The sequence below is a fragment of the Hemiscyllium ocellatum genome, assembly GCF_020745735.1.
Source record: "Hemiscyllium ocellatum isolate sHemOce1 chromosome 38 unlocalized genomic scaffold, sHemOce1.pat.X.cur. SUPER_38_unloc_4, whole genome shotgun sequence".
Taxonomy (NCBI): domain Eukaryota; kingdom Metazoa; phylum Chordata; class Chondrichthyes; order Orectolobiformes; family Hemiscylliidae; genus Hemiscyllium; species Hemiscyllium ocellatum.
In genome coordinates this window covers 428,757-452,429 of record NW_026867522.1, presented here as the reverse complement: position 1 = coordinate 452,429, position 23,673 = coordinate 428,757, and the positions used below count along the sequence as shown (strand labels likewise).

At 44.8% G+C, this 23,673-nt stretch overlaps 1 protein-coding gene across 5 annotated transcripts in view; it reads right to left on the bottom strand.

Moving 5' to 3' along the window:
- Positions 1-212: 212 nt before the first annotated feature.
- The window catches only part of LOC132808765 (sodium channel subunit beta-1-like), a 73,316-nt gene continuing 49,855 nt past the window's right edge, over positions 213-23,673 (bottom strand). For all 5 annotated transcript variants that reach the window (XM_060822210.1, XM_060822212.1, XM_060822213.1 and 2 more), the window contains exons 4-7: positions 21,270-21,513; positions 11,434-11,575; positions 9,693-9,804; positions 213-2,242 (exon numbers count right to left, since the gene is read on the bottom strand). In XM_060822210.1, the coding sequence (XP_060678193.1) occupies positions 9,738-9,804; positions 11,434-11,575; positions 21,270-21,513 (453 nt within the window). In that variant the 3' untranslated portion in view covers positions 213-2,242; positions 9,693-9,737. The remainder of the gene's footprint in view (positions 2,243-9,692; positions 9,805-11,433; positions 11,576-21,269; positions 21,514-23,673) is intronic.

Genomic DNA, 23,673 nt, shown 5'->3' with positions numbered 1-23,673 from the left:
ACTTGCCAAATTTAAATGGTCATTGGATTGGCATATGGCTGAGAATGGAATAGTGAGGGATAGATAAGCTTCAGGTTGGTTCCACAGATCAGCACAACATCGACGGTTGAAGGGTCTGTACTGCACTGTAATGCTCAATGTTCGATGTATCAGCCATCTGCAGTGTCAAACTCTAACTGTTTTCAATACCATTGTTACAAATAGAGATGTGACAGGAGCACAGTACACCATTTATTTTTTGTTATGAAAATTAAATGTATTTGTTCTGAAGCCAGCTGTTTGGCCCAGGGTTTTCTAATGAAACAGTTTTCTTACAATCATACAAAACCATGCTGCCTGTGCAGATTACACCACATGTCTTTTTACATTTCAGGGGAGCTACACAGTTCATAGACATGCTGAGGTACAGGATATGCCCACAATTCAGATGTTTGTACATGACAAGCCTCAAAGTTGTAAATTGATTTTGAAGTAGCAGTTCCGATGCCAAACTCAGTTAAAATCTATAGTTTGATGATGTTTTGTGGACTGACCCATTGCTTTCTATGCAGGGAGAGTTGAACTTTCATGTCTGGTTGACTCCACTGGAAAATGTGAAGAAACGGTGAGGATTTCACATCCATGCTTTAAGGTGAGGTACCAGTCCTGTTACTGACCCACCGATCATGCATGAAGATAGGAGATCAGATCTACTTGTGACAAAAGGCATGCAGTATAAATATAGGAATGCAATGAGCTGACAGAAAAGTTTCCAGGATTTCACTTGAATGAGAAGTACAATGTAAATGGACTGGGGAAATGGACTTGTGTCAGTGAGCAGATGAACAGGACTGTGAGTTAGCACTTGCAGCAGGAGGTCGACGTGTATAAAATAGATGGGCTGCAATAAGAGGCATACAATGTGTGTTGGATGCTGAAGCTTTACTCATGAAGCCTGAATAAGGGATATCAGCGATATAAGTCAAAGGTGAACAATTAACAGGATATTGACAGCACAACAGTTAATGCAGTGAGGGATCTTGAGGTGCAATGGTAGTATCCTTACCTCTGGGCCAGAAGATCCAGTTCAAATCTCACATGTCACGACATTTGAACTGGACGATTAAAATATTTACCGGTTATTGCAGGAATAAATTATGATGCTGTTTTGGACAATTCCTTCCCTTTGGGACAGAGCTGACTGCCTTCCTGACTGATGGAGCTCCAATTTGATTCATTGCTCTGCCCTTCCTTGTTGCAGCCCTACTCCTTCGGGAAACAGTAGAGTGTAGTTATTTTAATCAGCCTGTTTGAACAAGCTATAACACACATTCGAGGCATGTGGGACTCACAGATGGATCTGATCGCTTAGAAACAAACACATGACCACTGTGCCACCAGATTGTGCAAAACTACTTTCTCGTTAAGGACCTGATGCAACATGCAAAAAACTGAAGTTGTTTCATCACAGGATTACAAGCATCAAAAAGATTCCTGATTAGAGGGATGGAAAACATTCAAATTAGAACAAATTACAAGAAGTGTACAACAATGAAAATATTAAAATATAAATTCTGGAAAGTTTAAGTTTCAGAAGTGAGTCAAAATATCAAATTTTGAAGTGAAAAGTTTCTGAAATATCTGCTTAGCAATGCTCACCGATTTATATGTTCCCAGGACTTTAGTTTTATTTCAGATGTACACTGGTTTACATTGTGTTTCAGACTTTGTGATGCAGTTTTCATTCCAGACAATACACCGGTGGTGTGCACAGTAAGGAATGAAAAGAAGCGATGAATGAATGATGTGCAGTCCTTTGGGTCAACGGCACAACAAACAAAAAATGCATTCGATACAAGACAATGCACAACCTTCAAACCTTGCAGTGAAATAACTGGCAACATCAAAAGAAAATCTGCTCTGTTGGTCAAGATTTTGCAAGCATTTTTGTGGCATAATCAATTTGTTAAAAAAAGATTAAATTTGCATTGCAAGGTTGCAGCTAGATTGCTATCCTGTAAGCACTGTAGTGCAGTTCCAAGGCCACAGCTTCGTCAGGTTGGCAAATGCGGAAGACCTTGTCAAGTGCAGTATTGATTGTGTTTGAACATGCTTGTTTTAGTGTCTTAAACATTATCTTGGAAGTGAAACTTGAGTTTCATAAAAGAGTCAAGATGATGAAGTTTAGCTCCTTCATGAAGCTAGAAGCTGTTCACTCACATGGCCATTCCATTTATCAATCCTTTCTCACTTTTCCCAACATCTGTAAAAAAAAATAAGCCAATACTCATCATAATTGCAACATTCTCATAAGACATGCTCTATACAATTGTAGAACATAGAACAGTACAGCACAGAACAGGCCCTTCAGCCCACGATGTTGTGCTGACCACTGATCCTCATGTATGCCCCCTCAAATATGCATGTCCAGTAGCCCAATTATACTTACATGACAAGAAAACACTAGCCTGGTTTTCATAGATTATTTGTCAATTGTCTGATCTTACATCTCCTGTACTTTGGGGGAGATGATGGTGTTGAGATATTGCTATTGGATTAATAATCCAGAGACCCAGATAATGCTCTGGTAACTTGGATTTGAATCCCACAGCAGCTGATGGTGCAATTTCAATTTACGGCACCTTGCATTCATGGTGGCTGTGTAACTGTTGTCAATTGTCATAAAAACACATCTGGTTCACCGATATCCTTCAGGAAGGAAATCTGCCATTCTTACCTGATCTGGCCTTACCTGTAATTCTTCTGAAATAGCCTAGCAAGCCATTTGTTTGTACCAAATGCTACAATGCCTCAAAAAAAAAGATATTGGACAGACTGCCAGACCAGAACCAACCTCAAACACAGTCCCCTACAACACTGAAAAGTTCTTCTTACTAAACCAGGAAAGTTGTCTCGCGATGAGTCAAGTATGACCCCCAGACAATGTTCCAGACACTACAAGCACGAGTCCTGGGTGTGTTCTATCCTACCAGCAGGACAGATGCAGCAGGGGTGGTTGGAAGTGGGATGCAGTTGAGAGGAAGCAGCCCTGTGAGTCCACCCCATGAAGTCTCTTGACATCAGATCAAAAATGGGCAAGGAAACCGCCTGCTGATTACCACATACTGTCCTCTCTCGGCTGATGAACAAACATTGGAGGAAACATTGAGGGTGGCGAGACAGTAGAATACACTCCAGATGAGGGATTTCAATGTCCACCACCAAGAATAGCTCAGCCACAACGATATTGATTGAGCTGCTAGACTGGGTCTGCTCACCGTGGGGGACCCAGCAAGGGGGGGAAGCCTACTTGACCTCACCATTACCACCCTCTGGGTGCTTAAGCATCTGTCCATGAAAGTATCAGTAAGAGTGACCACTACACAGTCCTGGTGCAGACACAGTCCCACCTTCACATTGTAAATATCCCTCATTGTATTATACGATACTGTAATCATGTTAAATAGGACAGACTAAATATAGATCTAGCAACTCAAGACTGGGCAACAATTAAATACTGTCGGCCATTAACAGTAGCAGAATAATACTCAAACACAATCTGCAACCTCACAGATCAGCAATTTCCTCCACTCAGCCAATATCATCAAGCCAGGAGATCAGCCCAATTCAATAAAAACAGCAGAACAGTGTTCCAGAAGCAGCACCTGCAAACTTAAAGCTGAAGAGTCAACATATTCCAAACAGAGGCAGCAAGTGGTCGACAGAGCTAACTGTCGACAGAGCTAACTGTCGACAGAGCTAACTGTCGACAGAGCTAACTGGTTTCATTGCCAATGGATCAGATCCACGTTCTGCAGTCCTGCAAACTCCAATCATTCACTTAACCACAGAATTGTTACTGGTCAGAAGACGACCTCTTCAGTCCATTGTATCAGATCTTCAAACAAGCATTATTACCTCATGCCAATTTCCTGCCAAGTAATGGTCCATTATCTGCCTGAATTGAAGCTAGCTCCACCACATTTCCAGAGAGTACATTTCCATATGCTAACCACTCCCTGTGTGAAAACATTTCATGCATCACCCCTGTTTCTTTTGCAACTCACTTCAAAGTTACGTCCCTCTCATTCTTGTTTCTTTTACAAGTGGAAACATTATCTCCCTACCTAGTCTCTCCAGCCCACTCTTGATTTTGAAAATGTCACTTAGACTTCCTCTTAGCCTCTCTCTTCATGAGAACAGTCCCAACTTCTTCAATCTATCCTCAACACTGAAGTTCTTCACCAAGGAACCCTTCTTGTAAGCTATTTCTGCTCTCTCTCCAATGCATTCACATCTTTCCACAGCTCTACATAATAATTCAGCTGAAGTTTAAAAAGTTGAGAGTGTAGTGCTAGAAAAGCACAGCAGGTCAGGAAACATCTGAGGGGCAGGAGATTGGCATTTTGGGCATAAGCCCTTCATCACAAATCTCATTCCTAATGATTAATAAAGCTAAACAACTTACTGAATGAGGATGCTCCCCAAATATCTCCAAACTCAAAGGAGGGGGAGACCAACCCATCAATGCAAAAAATAAGGCTGAAATATTTAAAATAATCTTTAACCATCAGTGCACAGTGATGCAGTGATGGTATTGACAAATGATCCATCTCCAGTGGTCGCCAGCAACACAGATACCAGTCTTCAGCTAATTCAATTCATTCCAGGTAAGATCAAGAAATGGTTGGAGGCACTTGATACTTAAAAAGCGATGGGCCCTCACGTCATTTTGACAATAGCAATGAAACCCTGTACTCCAGAAGTCGCTGCTCCCCTAGCCAGTCTCTTTCAGTCCAGCTATAATACTGACATATACCCAGCAACGTGGAAAATTGCCCAGGTATGTCTTGTACATAAAAAGCAGGACAAATCCAGCCAGGCCAGTTCCCACTCCATCAGTCTCCTCTCGATCATCAGTAAAGTGAAAGAAGGGGTCACCAAGCAGCACCTGCTCACCAATAACCTGCTCAGTGACACCCAGTTTGGGCTCCCCCAGGGTCACTCAGCTTCTGATCTCATTACAGCCTTAGTTCAAACACAGGCAAAAGAAGCAAGGGCTGCAGATGCTGCAGATCAGAGTCAAAATATGTAGTGCTAGAAAAGCACAGCCAGTCAGGCAGCATCCAAGGGGCAGGAGAGTTGACAGCATGAAGAGCTTATAGACAAAAGAGCTGAATTCCAGGGGGGAGGGGAGAGTGACAGCCCTTGATGTCAAGGCTGCATTTGACTGAATGTGGCATCAAGGAGCCCTGGCGGGGAGTCAGTAGGAATTAGGGAGGGCTGTCTCTGCTGGTTGGAGTCATACCTGGCACATAGGAAGATGGTAGTGGCTACTGGAAGTCAGTCACTTCAGCTTCGATATGTCTCTTCAGGAGTTCCTTGGCGTAGCATCCTAGGCTCAATCACCTTCAGCATCCCATTAATTCACCACCTCAAACCTTTGCTTTCTTCTCTACCAATGCACAGTGACAGCACTGTGTAGCAACTACAAGATACTCTGTATTAACTTACCAATGCTCCTTTCACAGCCCTTTCCAAAGTTATGATCACTACCATCTAGAAGGACAAGGGCAGCAAATACATGGGAACATCAACACCTTGAAGTCATGCTCCACACCACAGATTATCTTGCCATGAAACTATATTACTGATACCTCAGTGTCAATGGGTCAAGATCCTGACGTTCTGTCGTGCCAGGTAGTTGTCTCTTGCAGCGTGTGAACTGTAGGGATTTAAGACAGCAGCTCACCTGCACCTTGCTGCAGCAATAATGGATGAACTATGAATGTTGGCCCAATCTGTAATACTTACATCCAACAAATGAATACAAAAAAACAGCCAGTGCCTTCAGCTGTGTCTTGATATAATGTGAAGTTAATCAAATTGTTTGAAGACTGGTATTTGTGATGTTGGGGCCCTCAGATATTAAATAACACATGGTACCATTGATCTGTTAGATATATAACAGTGTATATCTGTTATACACTGGCTACAGTAGACTACACAATGAGATAACCTATTCATTACAAACATATTTACCACAAATAGTTGTGATTGTACAGATCTTGAATGCTGCTAGCAAAGATGCTAACCACTTTGTCAGAGCTTCTCATCTTGAACTCAGCAGGAACCATGCAAATCCTGTGAAATTCAAGCCCGTTTAATTTTGGAGACATTGTGTTTTAGCAACAGGTGAAGCTGCTTCTTAATCCCACCCATTTCCCTGTGGGAAACATCAATCACTAACATTCATATTCATGTCTGAGTGGCTCAGCATACTATTAAAATACAGACTCCATTGTAATAATATTATTATGGACAGGGGTCAATGTTCCTCCAAACAAGCAGAAAGTATCCCCTTACGCTTGATGAATGACTGTTGGTCAGATCGAGAGAGAGTTACTGCTGACACAAGAAAGAACAATATTGTAGGACAATGCTTCTGACATCTAAGTGTCAAATCACTTGGTATTCGATTGCCTCAGCTCCCAGCTGATGTTTCTTTAGAGCTGACACAGTCTCTTTGTTAGACAAGTAACAATGCTGCATGTTCCTTCAGTGACACTCTCACCTCTCAGTCAGAACAAACTCTAGCTCCAGAGAACAGCAGGATGGGCAGTGGTCAGGGGGCCGGAGCAGGATGGGCAGTGGTCAGGGGGCTGGAGCAAGAGGGGCAGTGGTCAAGGGGCCAGAGCAGGATGGGCAGTGGTCAGGGGGCTGGAGCAGGATGGGCAGTGGTCAGGGGGCCGGAGCAGGATGGGCAGTGGACGGAACAGAACAGGATGGGCAGTGGACGGAACAGGGCAGGATGGGCAGCGGTCAGGGGGCCGGAGCAGGATGGGCAGTGGTCAGGGGGCTGGAGCAGGATGGGCAGTGGACAGGGGGCCGGAGCAGGATGGGCAGTGGTCAGGGGGCCGGAGCAGGATGGGCAGTGGTCAGGGGGCTGGAGCAGGATGGGCAGTGGTCAGGGGGCCGGAGCAGTATGGGCAGTGGTCAGGGGGCCGGAGCAGGATGGGCAGTGGTCAGGGGGCTGGAGCAGGATGGGCAGTGGTCAGGGGGCCGGAGCAGGATGGGCAGCGGTCAGGGGGCCGGAGCAGTATGGGCAGTGGATGGAACAGAGCAGGATGGGCAGTGGTCAGGGGGCTGGAGCAGGATGGGCAGTGGTCAGGGGGCCGGAGCAGGATGGGCAGTGGATGGAACAGAGCAGGATGGGCAGCGGTCAGGGGGCCGGAGCAGGATGGGCAGTGGATGGAACAGAGCAGGATGGGCAGTGGTCAGGGGGCCGGAGCAGGATGGGCAGTGGATGGAACAGAGTAGGATGGGCAGTGGTCAGGGGGCCGGAGCAGTATGGGCAGTGGATGGAACAGAGTAGGATGGGCAGTGGTCAGGGGGCCGGAGCAGGATGGGCAGTGGATGGAACAGAGTAGGATGGGCAGCGGTCAGGGGGCCGGAGCAGGATGGGCAGTGGACAGAGCAGAGCAGGATGGGCAGCGGTCAGGGGGCCGGAGCAGGATGGGCAGCGGTAAGGGGGCCAGAGCAGGATGGGCAGTGGACGGAACAGAGCAGGATGGGCAGTGGACAGAGCAGAGCAGGATGGGCAGTGCTCAGGGGGCCAGAGCATAGTGGGACGGTCAGTGGTCAGTAAGGTGGAGTATAGCAGGATGGTCAGGGGTCGGGGACAGGAGCAGATTGGACGGTCAGTGGTCGGGGGTCAGAGCAGAGTGGATGGTCAGTGGTCAGGGGGCTGGAGCAGAGTGGGATGGTCAGTGGGCCAGAGCAGAGTGGAATGGTCAGTGGTCAGGGGTCAGGGGGCCGGAGCAGAGTGAGATGGTCAGGGGTCGGGGGCCGGAGCAGAGTGGGATGGTCAGGGGTCAGAGCAGAGTGGGGCGGTCGGGGTCAGGCGGCCGGAGCAGAGTGGGATGGTCAGTGGTCAGGGGCTGGAGCAGAGTGGGGCGGTCAGGGGTCAGAGGGCCAGAGCAGAGTGGGATGGTCAGGAGTCGGGGGCCGGAGTAGAGTGGGATGGTCAGTGGTCAGAGCACAGTGGGATGGTCAGGGGTCGAGGGCCAAAGTACAGTGGGATGGTCAGTGGTCAGAGCAGAGTGGGATGGTCAGGGGTCAGGGGTCAGAGCAGAGTGGGATGATCAGGGGTCAGGGGGCCGGAGCAGGCTGGGGCAGTCAGGGGTCAGGGGGGCGGAGCAGAGTGGGGTGATCAGGGGTCAGGGGGCCGGAGCAGAGTGGGATGGTCAGGGGTCGGGGGCCGGAGTAGAGTGGGATGGTCAGTGGTCAGAGCAGAGTGGGATGGTCAGGGGTCAGTGGTCAGAGCAGAGTGGGATGGTCAGGGGTCAGGGGCCAGAGCAGAGTGGGATGATCAGGGGTTAGGGGGCCGGAGCAGAGTGGGATGGTCAGCAAGCTAGAACAGAGTTCGATGGTCAATCGTCAGTGGGGCTGGAGTGGGCAGAGCAGACAGTGGTCAGTGGTGTGGAGTGGAGTGGTCAGCTGTCAGTGGGCGAAGAATGGAGTGGAGTGGCCAACGGGGGCAAAGTGGAATGGAGTGGTCAGTGGTCAGTGAGGGTGGAGTGGAGTGGTCAGCGGTCAGTAGGGGTGGAGTGGAGTGGTTTGTGGTCAGTGAGGGTAGAGTTGAGTGGTCGGCGTCAGAGAGAGCACAGAGTGGAGTGGTCAGCGGTCAGTGGGGGTGGTGTGGAGTGGTCAGTGGTCAGTGAGGGCAGAGTGTAGTGGTCAGTGGTCAGTGAGGGTGGAGTGGAGTGGTCATCAGTCAGTGGGGGTGCAGTGGCATGGTTAGTGGTCAGTGTGGGTGGCGTGGAGTGGTCAGCGGTCAGTGGGGGTGCAGTGGAGTGGTCAGTGGTCAGTGTGAGTGGTGTGGAGTGGTCAGTGGTCAGTGGGGGTGGAGTGGAGTGGTCAGTGGTCAGTGAGGATGGTATGGAGTGGTCAGCGGTCAGTGAGAGCAGAGTGGAGTGGTCAGTGGTCAGTGGGGGTGGAGTGAAGTGGTCAGTGGTCAGTGAGAGCAGAGTGGAGTGGTCAGTGGTCAGTGGGGGAGGAGTGGAGTGGTTAGCAGTCAGTGAGGGTGGTGTGGAGTAGTCAGCGGTCAGCGGGGATGGAGTGGAGTGGTCAGCAGTCAGTGAGGGCTGAGTGGAGTGGTCAGTGGTCAGCGGGGGCTGAGTGGAGTGGTCAGTGGTCAGTGAGGGCCGAGTGGAGTGGTCAGTGGTCAGTGGGGGAGGAGTGGAGTGGTGCAGTCTGTCTGTTATACATGGTGGTCAGTGGCTCGCTCGCCTGTTTGGGATCAGGCCGGCTCATAGGAGAGAGGCCACTCGTGGAAATCCCTCAGCTTGAAGCAACTGGAGGCTATAGAAGGATTGTAACACTTATTAATTCTCCTAAAGTTATTTTCTGAAGAACTGTAATCTAGAATTTTTAGCATTTTTCTTTGTTTCTCTATTTTTGTACTCAATCTATTTTAACTCTCTAAGATTTGTAACTAGATGCTTTGTACCGTGTGTAGCGACATTATGGATTTTTTACTGCACTCCTGTAATTTTATTCTAATTCTCATTCTCATTCCTGTTTGTGACTAAGCAGGGTAATGTGAACAAACTGGCCAACAGGAAAGCAGCAGCTGAACATAACAAGTATTTTGAAGTTATTGATTGCATTTGGCAGAGTAACTGGATTGAAGCTGTTTCATATGCACATACCTATGTTTAAAAAGACTCTGTAGATGTAATGCTGATTGGGTGATGTTATTCCTCCACTTGTACCCCTGTACAATTCTCTTTGCTTTCTGATGTAATTGCCAAGTAGTCCGATCTGTGTAAAAGAGCAGAACATCACACAATATTAGTTTCCAGGTAATCAGAAAGGGTTTTGTCTTTTCAGGGAAGGTTAGCAGTTGGTGACTGTATCTCCTGATTGTTGGGAAAACTCATCTGCCTCATGAATGTTCTTTAGGATCTGTTCTGGCCTACATGTGACTCCACATACATTGACTCTTAACTGTCTTCTGGGCAATTAAAGTTGGATAATAGACAATAGGTGCAGGAAAGTCTGGGAGAAGATTTGTAGCTCGGGTGCTCGTTGTTGTGGTTCTGTTCGCAGAGCTGGAAGTTTTTGTTGCAAACGTTTTGTCCCCTTTCTAGGTGACATCCTCAGGCCATTCAGCCCTTCGAGCCTGTACCACCATTCAATATGATCATGGTTGATCATCCTTAATCAGTATCCTGTTCCTGCCTTATCTCCATAACCCTTGATTCCACATTCCTTGAGAGCTCTATCCAACTCTTTCTTAAATGAATCCAGAGACTGGGCCTCCACTGCCCTCTGGGGCAGAGCATTCCACACACCCACCACTCTCTGGGTGAAGAAGCTTCTCCTTATCTCTGTCCTAAATGGTCTACCCCGTATTTTTAAGCTGTGTCCTCTAGCTTGGGACTCACCCATCAGCGGAAACATGTTTCCTGCCTCCAGAGTGTTCAATCCTTTAATAATCTTATACGTCTCAATCAGATCCCCTCTCAGTCTTCTAAACTCAAGGGTATATAAGACTAGCCAGCCATGCCCTCATCACCTGATCCACGAGTGTACTGGTGGACAACTCCCCTGCTTCCTGACAACACCCCTTCCTCCTCTTCTGAACTCTCCCACCCAAAGGAAATAGCTTCTCTCTGCTAGACTTTGGGATCCTTCAATAAACACCTTCATTGGTTGCTGCAGGTAATTAGAAGGCTCTTGGAATGTTGGCCCTTATTTCAAAAGTGAGGTTTGAGTATAAGAGTAATGAAGTCTAACTGCAGCTATATAAGATCCTGGGGAGACCACATCTGGAATACTGTGAGTTGTTTTGGTCTCCGTATTTGTGGAAAGATAACATTTCATTTCAGGCAGTTCAGAGAAGGTCCACTAGGATGAACCCCAGAATGAAGGGATTGTCTTCTGAACAAAAGCTAACAGATTCTCCATAACCCACAATCAATCTGTCTCAGCCTTAAATATACACAAGGAACAGACTCTGCAAAGACTCTCAAACCTCTGAGAAAAAATATTCCTCCTCATCTCAGACTTAAGTTGGCATCCCTTTATTCTGAGACCATGCCCTCTGGTCCTAGACTCTCCTGTGAAGGGAAACATCCTTTCAGCATTCACCCTGTCAAGCTCCTTAAGAATTCTGTATGTTTCAACAGGATCCCCTCATTCTTCTACAGTCCAGTCCCAATCTGTATAGCCTTTGTTATCAGACAATCCTGACATATCCGAGATCATTCCAGTGAATCTTCTTTGAACTGCCTCCAGTGAAATGGCATCTTTTTTTAAAGTTTGTTTGTCACATCCTTGAAAGTCAAATTCCATTGGGAAGTCGAAGAAAATGTTGTGAAGGGTGTCTGTCACATCAATCGAAAGGCTTGAATCTGCCCCCAGTTTGTCGTTAGGTTTGGTACTCACGCATTTTCCTGAATAGCTTCTTCTCCAGCGGCTGCGATTTTCTTGTAACAATAAAGCATCTCTGCAAACAGCCACAGGGTCAGCACAACATTCAGAAAGTACATCATGATCTCTCCGATGATGGACGCTAGTTTCCGGTTTTCTGCAGAAAAGTGGAGTGTGTTTCAATGAACATTACTTTGGAATGTTACACCAATGAAGCACTACTTTGGAATGTTACACCAATGTTGGCTACACACTGCATTCCTGGATGCACTGACAGCTGCTTGACGCACATCTCCTGATGTACTTAACAGCACATAAGCACAAATCGTAGGGTTATGGACTAAACACTGGAAAGAGGGATTGGCTAAATTATTACATTCCCTCCAGTGTGGAAACAGGCCCTTCCTATTAGATTAGACTCCTTACAGATTAGATTAGATTCCTAGAGCGTGGAAACAGGCCCTTTGGCCCAACAAGTCCACACCGACCCTCCGAAGAGTAACCCACCCAGACCCATTTCCCTCTGACTAATGCGCCTAACACTTTGGGCAATTTAGCATGGTCACCATGACGCCCCCCAAAATGGGCAATTTTGGGGGCAGCACGGTGGCACAGTAGTTAGCACTGCTGCCTCACAGCACCAGGCACTTGGGTTTAATTCCCGTCTCAGGCAACTGTCTGTGTGGAGTTTGCACATTCTCCCCGTGTCTGCGTGGGTTTCCTCTGGGTGCTCCGGTTTCCTCCCACAGTCCAAAGATGTTCAGGTCAGGTGAATTGGCCATGCTAAAGTGCCCACAGTGTTAGGTGAAGGGGTAAATATAGGGGAATGGGTCTGGGCGGGTTGCTCTTTGGAGGATCGGTGTGGACTTGTTGGGCTGAAGGGCCTGTTTCCACAGTGTAAATCATCTAATCTAATCTAATCTAATGCAATTCACCCTAATCTGCACATCTTTGGACTGTGGGAGGAAACCGGAGCACCCGGAGGAAACCCACGCAGACACGGGGAGAATGTGCAAACTCCACACAGTCAGTTGCCCGAGGCTGGAATCGAACCCAGATCCCTGGGGCTGTCGTGCCACCCCTAAACTTTTTCCAATCTTGTTTTCTGATCATGAGCTCACCCATAAACAAATTAATGAGCTGTCCTGGGATGAACTTAGTCCAGACCATGAATTGAATGTCTGGCCCTGAGTTTCAACTTCCCTTGAGACTGAAGTTACCAGTGTACCCTGAGGCAGCTTTAAGGTAAGCTCAGGAGTTGATGGGAGAGGTGGAATAATCATGCAACAGAGGCTGGTCCCCATGTTGGATGCCTGTGGGGGTGAAGGGGAGGTGGGGTAAGAGGCCTGCAGATCGAGCAGGGCTTATCAGATTTTGCCTAAAGTGTTGACTGAAGGAGACAGATGATATTCAGCTGGCTAAACCTTTGCTCCAAACTCAGTATCTGCATCTCTGACGACCTACACCGCATAGCTCCCTGCTCTTGGAAATGTCCAAACATGACTGAAGGATAGAGGCTAGCATAAAGGAAACCTGTTATCATGTCCACCAGACTCCAAACACTAACCAAAGTAATAAGAATGAGGACTCCAGAATCTTGACAGTAGACTTAGTCTGGTGATCGCCAGAACCATACCTTATGTAAAAGAGCCACACAGTGCTCTGAATTCTAACTGGTATCTAGCCTGAAAGTCCTTCAGGAGACTGTGACTAGATCCACTGTCAAATCCAATGCTCATAGGTGGTCAGCAACCTGGCTCCTTCCTTTAACAGAACTGGGAACATGGTGAGGATGATTGGCCGAACCACTGAGAATGGCTTTCCAGCAGCCACTCAAGGTAGGGGAGGAATGGGAAATGAGTGATAATTACATCAAGATATAAACAGGCCAACAATGGAAAAATGTAAACAGAGAAACCTAAACATGTGAGAAGGGTGAACAGTCAAAGATAGGGCAGCACAGTGGCTCAGTGGTTAGCCCTGCTGCCTCATAATGGCAGGGACTGGGGTTTGATTCCACCCTTGGGGGACTGCCTGTGTGGAGTTTGCACATTCTCCCAGTGTCTGTGTGGGTTTCCTCCGGATGCTCAGGTTTCCTCCCACAGTCAAAGGATGTGCAGGCCAGGTGGATTGGCTATGCTAAATTGCCCATAGTATTAGGTGGATTAGTCAGAGGGAAATGGTCTGGGTAGGTTACTCTTCGACTTGTGGACTTGTTGGGCCAAATGGCCTGTTTGCTCACTCTAGGGAATCTAATCTAATCTGTAAGGAATCTAATCTAACAGGATGAATACTTGGGGAGAACTGTAGTATAAGCTTTCCAGAGGAGATCTGACGATGTCACAGAAAGAGAGGTCAGGTCTGTGGTGAAGGTTTCTCGATGCCAGTTTGAGAGGAATGACACTCCAACCCAGCCCCACCCCACTCTGTCTGTAATACATAATACAAGAACAAACTGTGATGAAACACAGAGAAATTGCTGGAGAAACTCAACAAATCCAGCAGCATCTGTGGAGAGAAAGCAGAGTTAATGTTTGGGTCCAATGACCCTTCTTCAGAAACATGCTAATCATGGGATGGGGGAAGAACAATCGGTGGAAATGGGGCCCAAAGAGATAGAGCAATAGTTAGGCAGAAAAAGAAATAGGAAAAGGTCATCCTAGGGATATCAATGGCTGCTCCTGGGGATCATTAGCAGATGACAATGGCTAACAGCTCGTGTGATGACAGGGCCTAGGATGTGGAGGTTAGGGGTGAAAGACCTGGGAAATGTCCGGGCTCTACAGTTACTGAATTCAGTATTGAGTCCAGAAGGCCACAGAGTTCCCATGTGGAAAAGAGGTGCTGTTCTTCCAGCTAACTCTGAGCTTCGCTGGAGCACTGCAGCAAGCCCAAGTCAGAGATGTTAGCCAGGGAAAATAGCGGTGTGTTAAAATGGCAGGCAAATGGAAGCCAAGTGTAATGATCGGGTTAATGTACATCTACAAACACACTTACAACAGCTTGCAATTTAACGTTACACTGACATTAATGTGTATTATCACAACAATGAACTCCTCACTGACCCACTGCAGCATTCAGTATAACTAAATACAATTCTAATCTACATATAACTCTAATCTACATATAATTCTAATCTAAATACAATTCTAATCTAAATACAATTCTAATCTAAATACAATGCTAATCTACATATAATTCTAATCTACATATAATTCCAATCTAAATACAATTCTAATTTACATATAACTCTAATCTACATATAATTCTAATCTACATATAATTCCAATCTAAATACAATTCTAATTTACATATAACTCTAATCTACATATAATTCTAATCTAAATACAATTCTAATCTAAATACAATGCTAATCTACATATAATTCTAATCTACATATAATTCCAATCTAAATACAATTCTAATTTACATATAACTCTAATCTACATATAATTCTAATCTACATATAATTCCAATCTAAATACAATTCTAATTTACATATAACTCTAATCTACATATAATTCTAATCTAAATACAATTCTAATCTAAATACAATGCTAATCTACATATAATTCTAATCTACATATAATTCCAATCTAAATACAAATCTAATTTACATATAACTCTAATCTACATATAATTCTAATCTACATATAATTCCAATCTAAATACAATTCTAATTTACATATAACTCTAATCTACATATAATTCTAATCTAAATATAATTCTAATCTAAATACAATTCTAATCTACATACAATTCTAATCTAAATATAATTATAATTTACATATAATTCTAATCTACATATAATTCTAATCTAAATACAATTCTAATCTAAATATAATTCTAACTAAATACAATGCTAATCTACATATAATTCTAATCTACATATAATTCTAATTTAAATACAATTCTAATCCACATATAATTCTAATCTAAATATATTACTAATCTACATGTAATTCTAATCTACATGTAATTCTAATCTACATATAATTCTAATCGACATATAATTCTAATCTAAATACAATTCTAATCTACATATAATTCTAATCTAAATATAATTCTAATCTACATATAATTCTAATCTAAATACAATTCTAACTAAATACAATTCTAATCCACATATAATTCTAGACTACAGATAGTTCTAAACTACATATAATTCTATTCTAAATACAATTCTAATCTAAATACAATTCTAATCTAAATATAATTCTAATTAAATACAATGCTAATCTACATATAATTCTAATTTAAATACAATTCTAATCCACATATAATTCTAATCTAAATATATTACTAATCTACATGTAATTCTAATTTACATATAATTCTAATCTAAATATAATACTAATCTACGTGTAATTCTAATCTAAATACAATTCTAACTAAATACAATTCTAATCCACATATAATTCTCGTCTACAGATAATTCTAATCTACATATAATTCTAATCTAAATTCAAATCTAATCTACATATAATTCTAATCTAAATATAATTCTAATCTAAATGCAATTCTAATCTACATACAATTCTAATCTAAATATATAATACGAATCTACATATAATTCTAATCTACATACAATTCTAATCTAAATATAATTCTAATCTACATATAATTCTAATCTAAATACAATTCTAACTAAATACAATTCTAATCCACATATAATTCTAATCTAAATATATTACTAATCTACATGTAATTCTAATCTACGTGTAATTCTAATCTACATATAATTCTAATCTACATATAATACTAATCTACATGTAATTCTAATCTACATATAATTCTAATCTAAATACAATTCTAACTAAATACAATTCTAATCTACATATAATTCTAGTCTACAGATAGTTCTAATCTACATATAATTCTAATCTAAATACAATTCTAATCTAAATACAATTCTAATCTAAATATAATTCTAACTAAATACAATGCTAATCTACATATAATTCCAATCTACATATAGTTCTAGTTTAAATACAATTCTAATCCACATATAATTCTAATCTAAATATATTACTAATCTACATGTAATTCTAATCTACATATAATTCTAATCTAAATATAATACTAATCTACGTGTAATTCTAATCTAAATACAATTCTAACTAAATACAATTCTAATCCACATATAATTCTAGTCTACAGATAATTCTAATCTACATATAATTCTAATCTAAATTCAAATCTAATCTACATATAATTCTAATCTAAATATAATTCTAATCTAAATACAATTCTAATCTACATACAATTCTAATCTAAATATATAATACGAATTTACATATAATTCTAATCTACATACAATTCTAATCTAAATATAATTCTAATCTACATATAATTCTAATCTAAATACAATTCTAACTAAATACAATTCTAATCCACATATAATTCTAGTCTACATATAATTCTAATCTACATATAATTCTAATCTAAATATAATACTAATCTACATATAATTCTAATCTATATATAATTCTAATCTAAATACAATTCTAACTAAATACAATTCTAATCCACATATAATTCTAATCTAAATATATTACTAATCTACAAGTAATTCTAATCTACGCATAATTCTAATCTACATATAATTCTAATCTAAATATAATACTAATCTACATGTAATTCTAATCTACATATAATTCTAATCTAAATACAATTCTAACTAAATACACATATAATTCTAGTCTACAGATAATTCTAATCTAAATTCAAATCTAATCTATATATAATTCTACTCTACATATAATTCTAATCTAAATACAATTCTAATCTACATATAATTCTAATCTAAATATATAATACGAATCTACATATAATTCTAATCTACATACAATTCTAATCTAAATGCAATTCTAATTTACATATAATTCTAATTTACATATAATTCTAATCTAAATATAATTCTAGTCTAAATATAATTCTAACTAAATACAATTCTAATCCACATATAATTCTAGTCTACATATAATTCTAATCTACATATAATTCTAATCTAAATTCAAATCTAATCTACATATAATTCTAATCTACATGTAATTCTGATCTACATATAATTCTAATCTAAGTGCAATTCTAATCTGCATATAATTTTGGAAGTCAGGGTAATAGTGTGGGTTAAGGGTGACAATAGATGCTGGGGTGAAAGTGAGGACTGCAGATGTTGGAGTTCACAGTGAAGATTAAAGTGGTGCTGGAAAAGCACAGCAGGTCTGGCCGCATTTGAGGAGCAGGAAAATAGATGTTTTGGGCAAAAGCTCTTCATCAGGAATCATCCAGATTTTCCTGTTCCTCAGATGCTGCCTGACCTGCTGTGCTTTTCCAGCACTACTCTAATCTTGATAGATGTTGAGGGCTAGGCGACCTGTTGGGATTCAGGGTTAGATGAGGGTAGGTCTTGAACATCCAGATTATGGTTTGCAGAGCAGGTGTAGTGTCCATATTGATAAGTAGCTTAGCATCGAGGGTTTAAAGTAGGTCATCAATGAGGGAAAAGATGCAACAAAAATAATGACTCTCCTGATTTGTTGGTACTGCCTGACGCTTGTAAAATCACAAGAGCTTTCATGGTTTCCAGTAGCAGTCAGTGTTCTAAATGTCACAGAACAGTCACCATATTTCTCACTGTCATATTCCTAGAGTTTGTTGCTCTCCTTCCAAATGCTGCCCGTGTTTCTGCATCTTCCAGTTCTGTGTCTACATCATTCAGATTCCAGCCTACGCTCAGTTTCTGAGTCATGTCCCACCGCGTCCCTCAATTGAGATTGCTAAAGCTGGTGATCTGCACTTTACTCGGACTGCGTGCCCTTACTTCTGTCTGCAGGGTTTTTTTAAAGCTCATTTTGTGGGATAGGGACATTGCTGGTTGGCCAGCAGGATTTCTCACCTCGAATTGCCCTTTGAAAACATGGTGGTGAGCTGTCTTCTTACCTGCAGCAGTCCACCTGCTGTATGTAGACCCTAGGGAAGGAATTCCAGGATTTTGACCCAGTGACACTGAAAGAATGGCGATATATTTCCAAGTTGGGACGGTGAGGGGCTCGGAGGGAACTTGCAGGGGGTGGTGGTCTCATGTACCTGCTGCCCCTTGTCCTTCTAGATGGAAGTGACCGTGGGTCTGGAAGGTGCTGCTTGAGGATCTTTGGTGAGTTTCTGCAGTGAATTTTGTAGATGGTACACACTGCTGCTACTGAGCGTCGATGGGGGGAGGAGGGAGGGAGGGAGGGAGCGAGGGGCTGCTTTGTACCTGGATGGTGTCGTGCTTCTCAAGTTGGAGCTGTCACCATCCAGAGCAAGTGGGAAGCATTCCATCACACTCCAGACTTGTGCCTTGCAGATGGTGGGCAGGGTTTGGGGAGTCAGGAAGTGAGTCACTCACCACAGAACTCCCAGTCTCTGACCTCTTGTAGCCTCTGTGTTTATGTTTCTGGTCAATGTTGATAGTGGGGTATTCACTGATGGCAACACCAATTGAATGTGAAAGGATGATGGTTAGATTGTCTCTTACTGGGCATGGTAATAGCCTGGCATTTGTGGCTTACCACTTGTCAGCCCAAGCCTGGATATTGTCCAGATCTTGTCGTTTGGATACAGACTGCTTCAGCATCTGAGGAGCTGCAAATGGTGCTGAAGATCGTGCAATCATTGGAGAACATCTCCACTTCTGATGTTATGATGGAGGGAAGGTCTTAGATTAAGCAGCTGAAGGTGGTTGGGCCCAGGACATTACCCTGAGGTACTCCTGCAGAGATGTCCTGGAGCTAGGATGACTGACCCTCCAACAACCATAACTGTCTTCCTAGGGGCAAGGTATGACTCCGGTCAGGGGAGTGTTTACCCCCAATACCCATTTATTCCAGTTTTGCCAGCGTCTGTGATGTCAAGAGCTGTCATTCTCCCCTCCCCTCTGGAATTCAGTTCCCTTTGTCCATGTTTGACCCAAGGCTATAATGAGGTCAGGAGTTGAGTGACCCTGGAGGAACCCAAACTGGGCGTCACTAAGCAGGTTGATAGCTCTGTTGGTGACACTTTCCCTCACTTCGCTGATGATTGATAGTAGACTGATTGGGCCGTAATTGGAGTTGTCCTTTTTTTATGCACAAGACATACCTGGCAATTTTCCACATTGTTGGACAGATGCCAGTGTTGAACATGTACTGGAACAGCTTGGCTAGGGGAACGGCAAGTTCTGGAGCACAGGTCTTCAGCACTATTGCCGGAATGATGGGAGAGCCCATTGCCTTTGCAGTATCCAGTGTCTCCATCCATTTCTCAATATCACGTGGAGTGAATAGAATTGGCTGAAGACCAGTATCCACATTACTGGGGACCATGGGAGATTCTCTCGAATGGGAGCTGATCCCCATTCCTTTTCTCCACTATCTAAACTTCAAATCCTCTTCTCCGCTATATAGTCTTCTACCTAGACTTCCAAAAGGCCTTTAATAAGGTGCCTCTCGGGAGGCTGCTGAGTAAGGTGAGGTCCCATGGTGTTCAAGGGGAGCTACTGGCATGGATTGGGGACTGGCTGTCTGAAAGAAGGCAGAGAGTTGGGATAAAAGGTTCTTTTTTGGAATGGCAGCCGGTGACAAGTGGGGTCCTGCAGGGTTCAGTGTTGGAGCCACAACTGTTCACTTTATACATTAATGATCTGGATAACGGGACTGGGGTCATTCTGGTGAAGTTCGCCAATGACACGAAGTTAGGTGGACAGGTGGGTAGTACTGAGGAAGTGAGGAGGCTGCAGAAAGCAGGGCTCATGCCCGAAACATCAATTCTCCTGCTCCTTGGATGCTGCCTGACCTGCTGTGCTTTTCCAGCACCACATTTTCAGCTGCAGAAAGATCTAGACAGTTTAGGAGAGTGGTCCAGGAAATGGCTGATGAAATTCAACATGAGCAAGTGCGAGGTCTTGCACTTTGGAAAAAAGAATACAGGCTTGGACTACTTTCTGAATGGTGAGAAAATTCATAAAGCCAAAGTACAAAGGGATCTGGGAGTGCTAGTGCAGGATTCCCTAAAGGTTGACTTGCAGGTTGAGTTTGTGATTAAGAAAGCAAATGTAATGTCATTTGTCTCAAGAGGGTTGGAATGTAAAAGCAGTGATGTGTTACTGAGACTTTATAAAGCTCTGGTTAGGCCCCATTTAGAATATTGTGGCTAATTTGGTCCCCACACCTCAGGAAGGACATACTGGCACTGGAGCGAGTCCAACGGAGATTCACACAGATGATCCCTGGAATGGTAGGTCTAATGTACAATGAACGGTGAGAATCCTGGGATTGTATTCATTAGAGGTTAGATGATTGAGGGGAGATCTAATAGAAACTTGCAAGATAATTCATGGCTTAGAAAGGGTGGACACTGTTAAATTGTTTCCAAATGGCGGGGATACAACCATAGAATTAGGGAGGGGGGGTTAATTTATAACAGAAATGAAGAGACATTTCTGCAGCCAGGGGGTGGTGGGCCTGTGGAATCCATTGCCATGCAGTGCAGTGGAGACCAGGATGTTAAATATCTTCAAGGCAGAGATTGATAAGTTCTTAATCTCGCAAGGAATTAAAAGATATGGGGAGAGTACGGGTAAGTGGCATTGAAATGCCCATCAGCGATGCGGAATGGCAGAGTGGGCCGAATAGCCTTACTTCGAATTCTATTTCTTATGATCCTTTCTGGTTGAAGAGCTCAGTCCTGCCTTTCAATCCCCTTCTCCTTGAGAAATTGTCTGTAGCTCTGAAGGGCAGATTAACCTGCAAAAATCTTTCTGTTAAAATGATGACATTCCTCATATGTCCTACAATTGAACCAAAGTTGTTAAGACACACAACATCTACCTTTAGCCACCACATCCAGTTTGATCGTCTTGTTTGTTTGGGTGAAGAATATGAACTCGCCATTCCTGTAGGTAAAGGTTCTGTTGAAGAAACACCGGTAAGTACCAGCATCTGAGAAGCTGACATTGTGCAGCATGATTGTAGCTTCCTGGATATCCGAGGTTTCCTTGCTCCCTGACCACTCGATCCGATTCTCAAAGTCACCATAGGAGGTCGACACATCTGGGTAGGCATACTCGTAGATCTAAGAAGACCAAGGTCATTTGGAATTTCAGATCAACAGCAGCATCACATTCAAAACATGGCACAATGTACAGTGAGTTAAAATTGAACTTCAGTGAACACAAAGATAATATCAAACACATTGCTTTAGACAGCAATAACCAGCATCATGCAGCTTGACTCATTCAGCACTGACCCTCCGACAGTGCCCACCCCCTCAGCACTGACCCTCTGACAGTGCAGCACTCCCTCAGCACTGACCCTCCGACAGTGCCCACTCCCTCAGCACTGACCCTCCGACAGTGCCCACTCCCTCAGCACTGACCCTCTGACAGTGCCCACTCCCTCAGCACTGACCCTCCAACAGTGCCCACTCCCTCAGCATTGATCCTCCAACAGTGCCCACTCCCTCAGCACTGATCCTCCGACAGTGCCCACACTCTCAGCATTGACCCTCCGACAGTGCCCACTCCCTCAGCACTGATCCTCCGACTGTGCCCACTCCCTCAGCACTGACCCTCCGACAGTGCCCACTCCCTCAGCATTGATTCTCCGACAGTGCCCACTCCCTCAGCACTGATCCTCCGACTGTGCCTACTCCCTCAGCACTGACCCACCAACAGTGCGACACTCCCTCAGCACTGACCCTCCGACAGTGCCCACTCCCTCAGCACTGACCCTCCGACAGTGCCCACTCCCTCAGCACTGACCCACCAACAGTGCCCACTCCCTCAGCACTGACCCACCAACAGTGCGACACTCCCTCAGCACTGACCCTCCGACAGTGCAGCATTCCCTCAGCACTGAGCCTCCGACAGTGCCCACTCCCTCAGCACTGACCCTCCGACAGTGCCCACTCCCTCAGCACTGATCCTCCTACAGTGCCACTCCCTCAGCACTGACCCTCCGACAGTGCGGCATTCCCTCAGCACTGACCCACCCGACAGTGCGGCACTCCCTCACCACTGACCCTCCGACAGTGCCCACTCTCTCAGGACTGACCTTCCAACAGTGCGACATTCCCTTACCACTGACCCTCCGACAGTGCCCACTCTCTCAGCATTGATCCTACCACAGTGCCCACTCCCTCAGCACTGACCTTCCAACAGTGCGGCATTCCCTCAGCACTGAACCCCGACAGTGCGGCACTCCCTCAGCACTGACCCTCCGACAGTGCGGCATTCCCTCAGCACTGACCCTCCGACAGTGCAGCACTCCTTCAGGGCTGACCCTCCGACAGTGCCCACTCCCTCAGCACTGACCCTCCGACAGTGCGGCACTCCCTCAGGGCTGAACCTCCGACAGTGCCCACTCTCTCAGCGCTGATCTTCCAACAGTGCGACATTCCCTCAGCACTGACCCTCCAACAGTGCGGCACTCCCACAGCACTGATACTCCGACAGTGCGGCACTCCCTCAGCACTGACCCTCCGACTGTGCGGCACTCCCTCAGCACTGACCCTCCGATAGTGCCCACTCCCTCAGCACTGACCCTCCGACAGTGCCCACTCCCTCACCATTGACCCTCCGACAGTGCACACTCCCTTAGCACTGATTCTCCTACAGTGCCCACTCCCTCAGCACTGACCCTCCAACAGTGCGGCACTCACTCAGCACTGACCCTCCGACAATGCGGCACTCCCTCAGCACTGACCCTCCAATAGTGCAGCACTCCCTCAGCACTGACCCCCACACAGTGCGGTATTCCCTCAGCACTGACACTCCGACAGTGTCCACTCCCTCAGCACTGACTCTCCGACAGTGCGGCATTCCCTCAGCACTGACCCTCCGACAGTGCGGCACTCCCTCAGCACTGACCCTCCAAACGTGCGGCACTCCCTCATCACTGATCCTCCAACAGTGCAGACTCCCTCAGCACTGACCCTCTGATACTGCCCACTCCCTCAGCATTGACCTTCCGACAGCGCGGCACTCCCTCAGCACTGACTCTCCAACCGTGCAGACTCCCTCAACACTGACCCTCCGACAGCACGGCACTCCCTCAGCACTGTTCCCCCGACAGTACCCACTCCCTCAGCACTGACCCTCCGACAGTGTGGCAGTCCCTCAGCACTGACCCTCCGACTGTGCGGCATACCCTCAGCACTGACCCTCTGACAGTGCAGTGCACCCTCAGCACTGACCCTCTGACAGTGCAGTACACCCTCAGTACTGACCCTCTG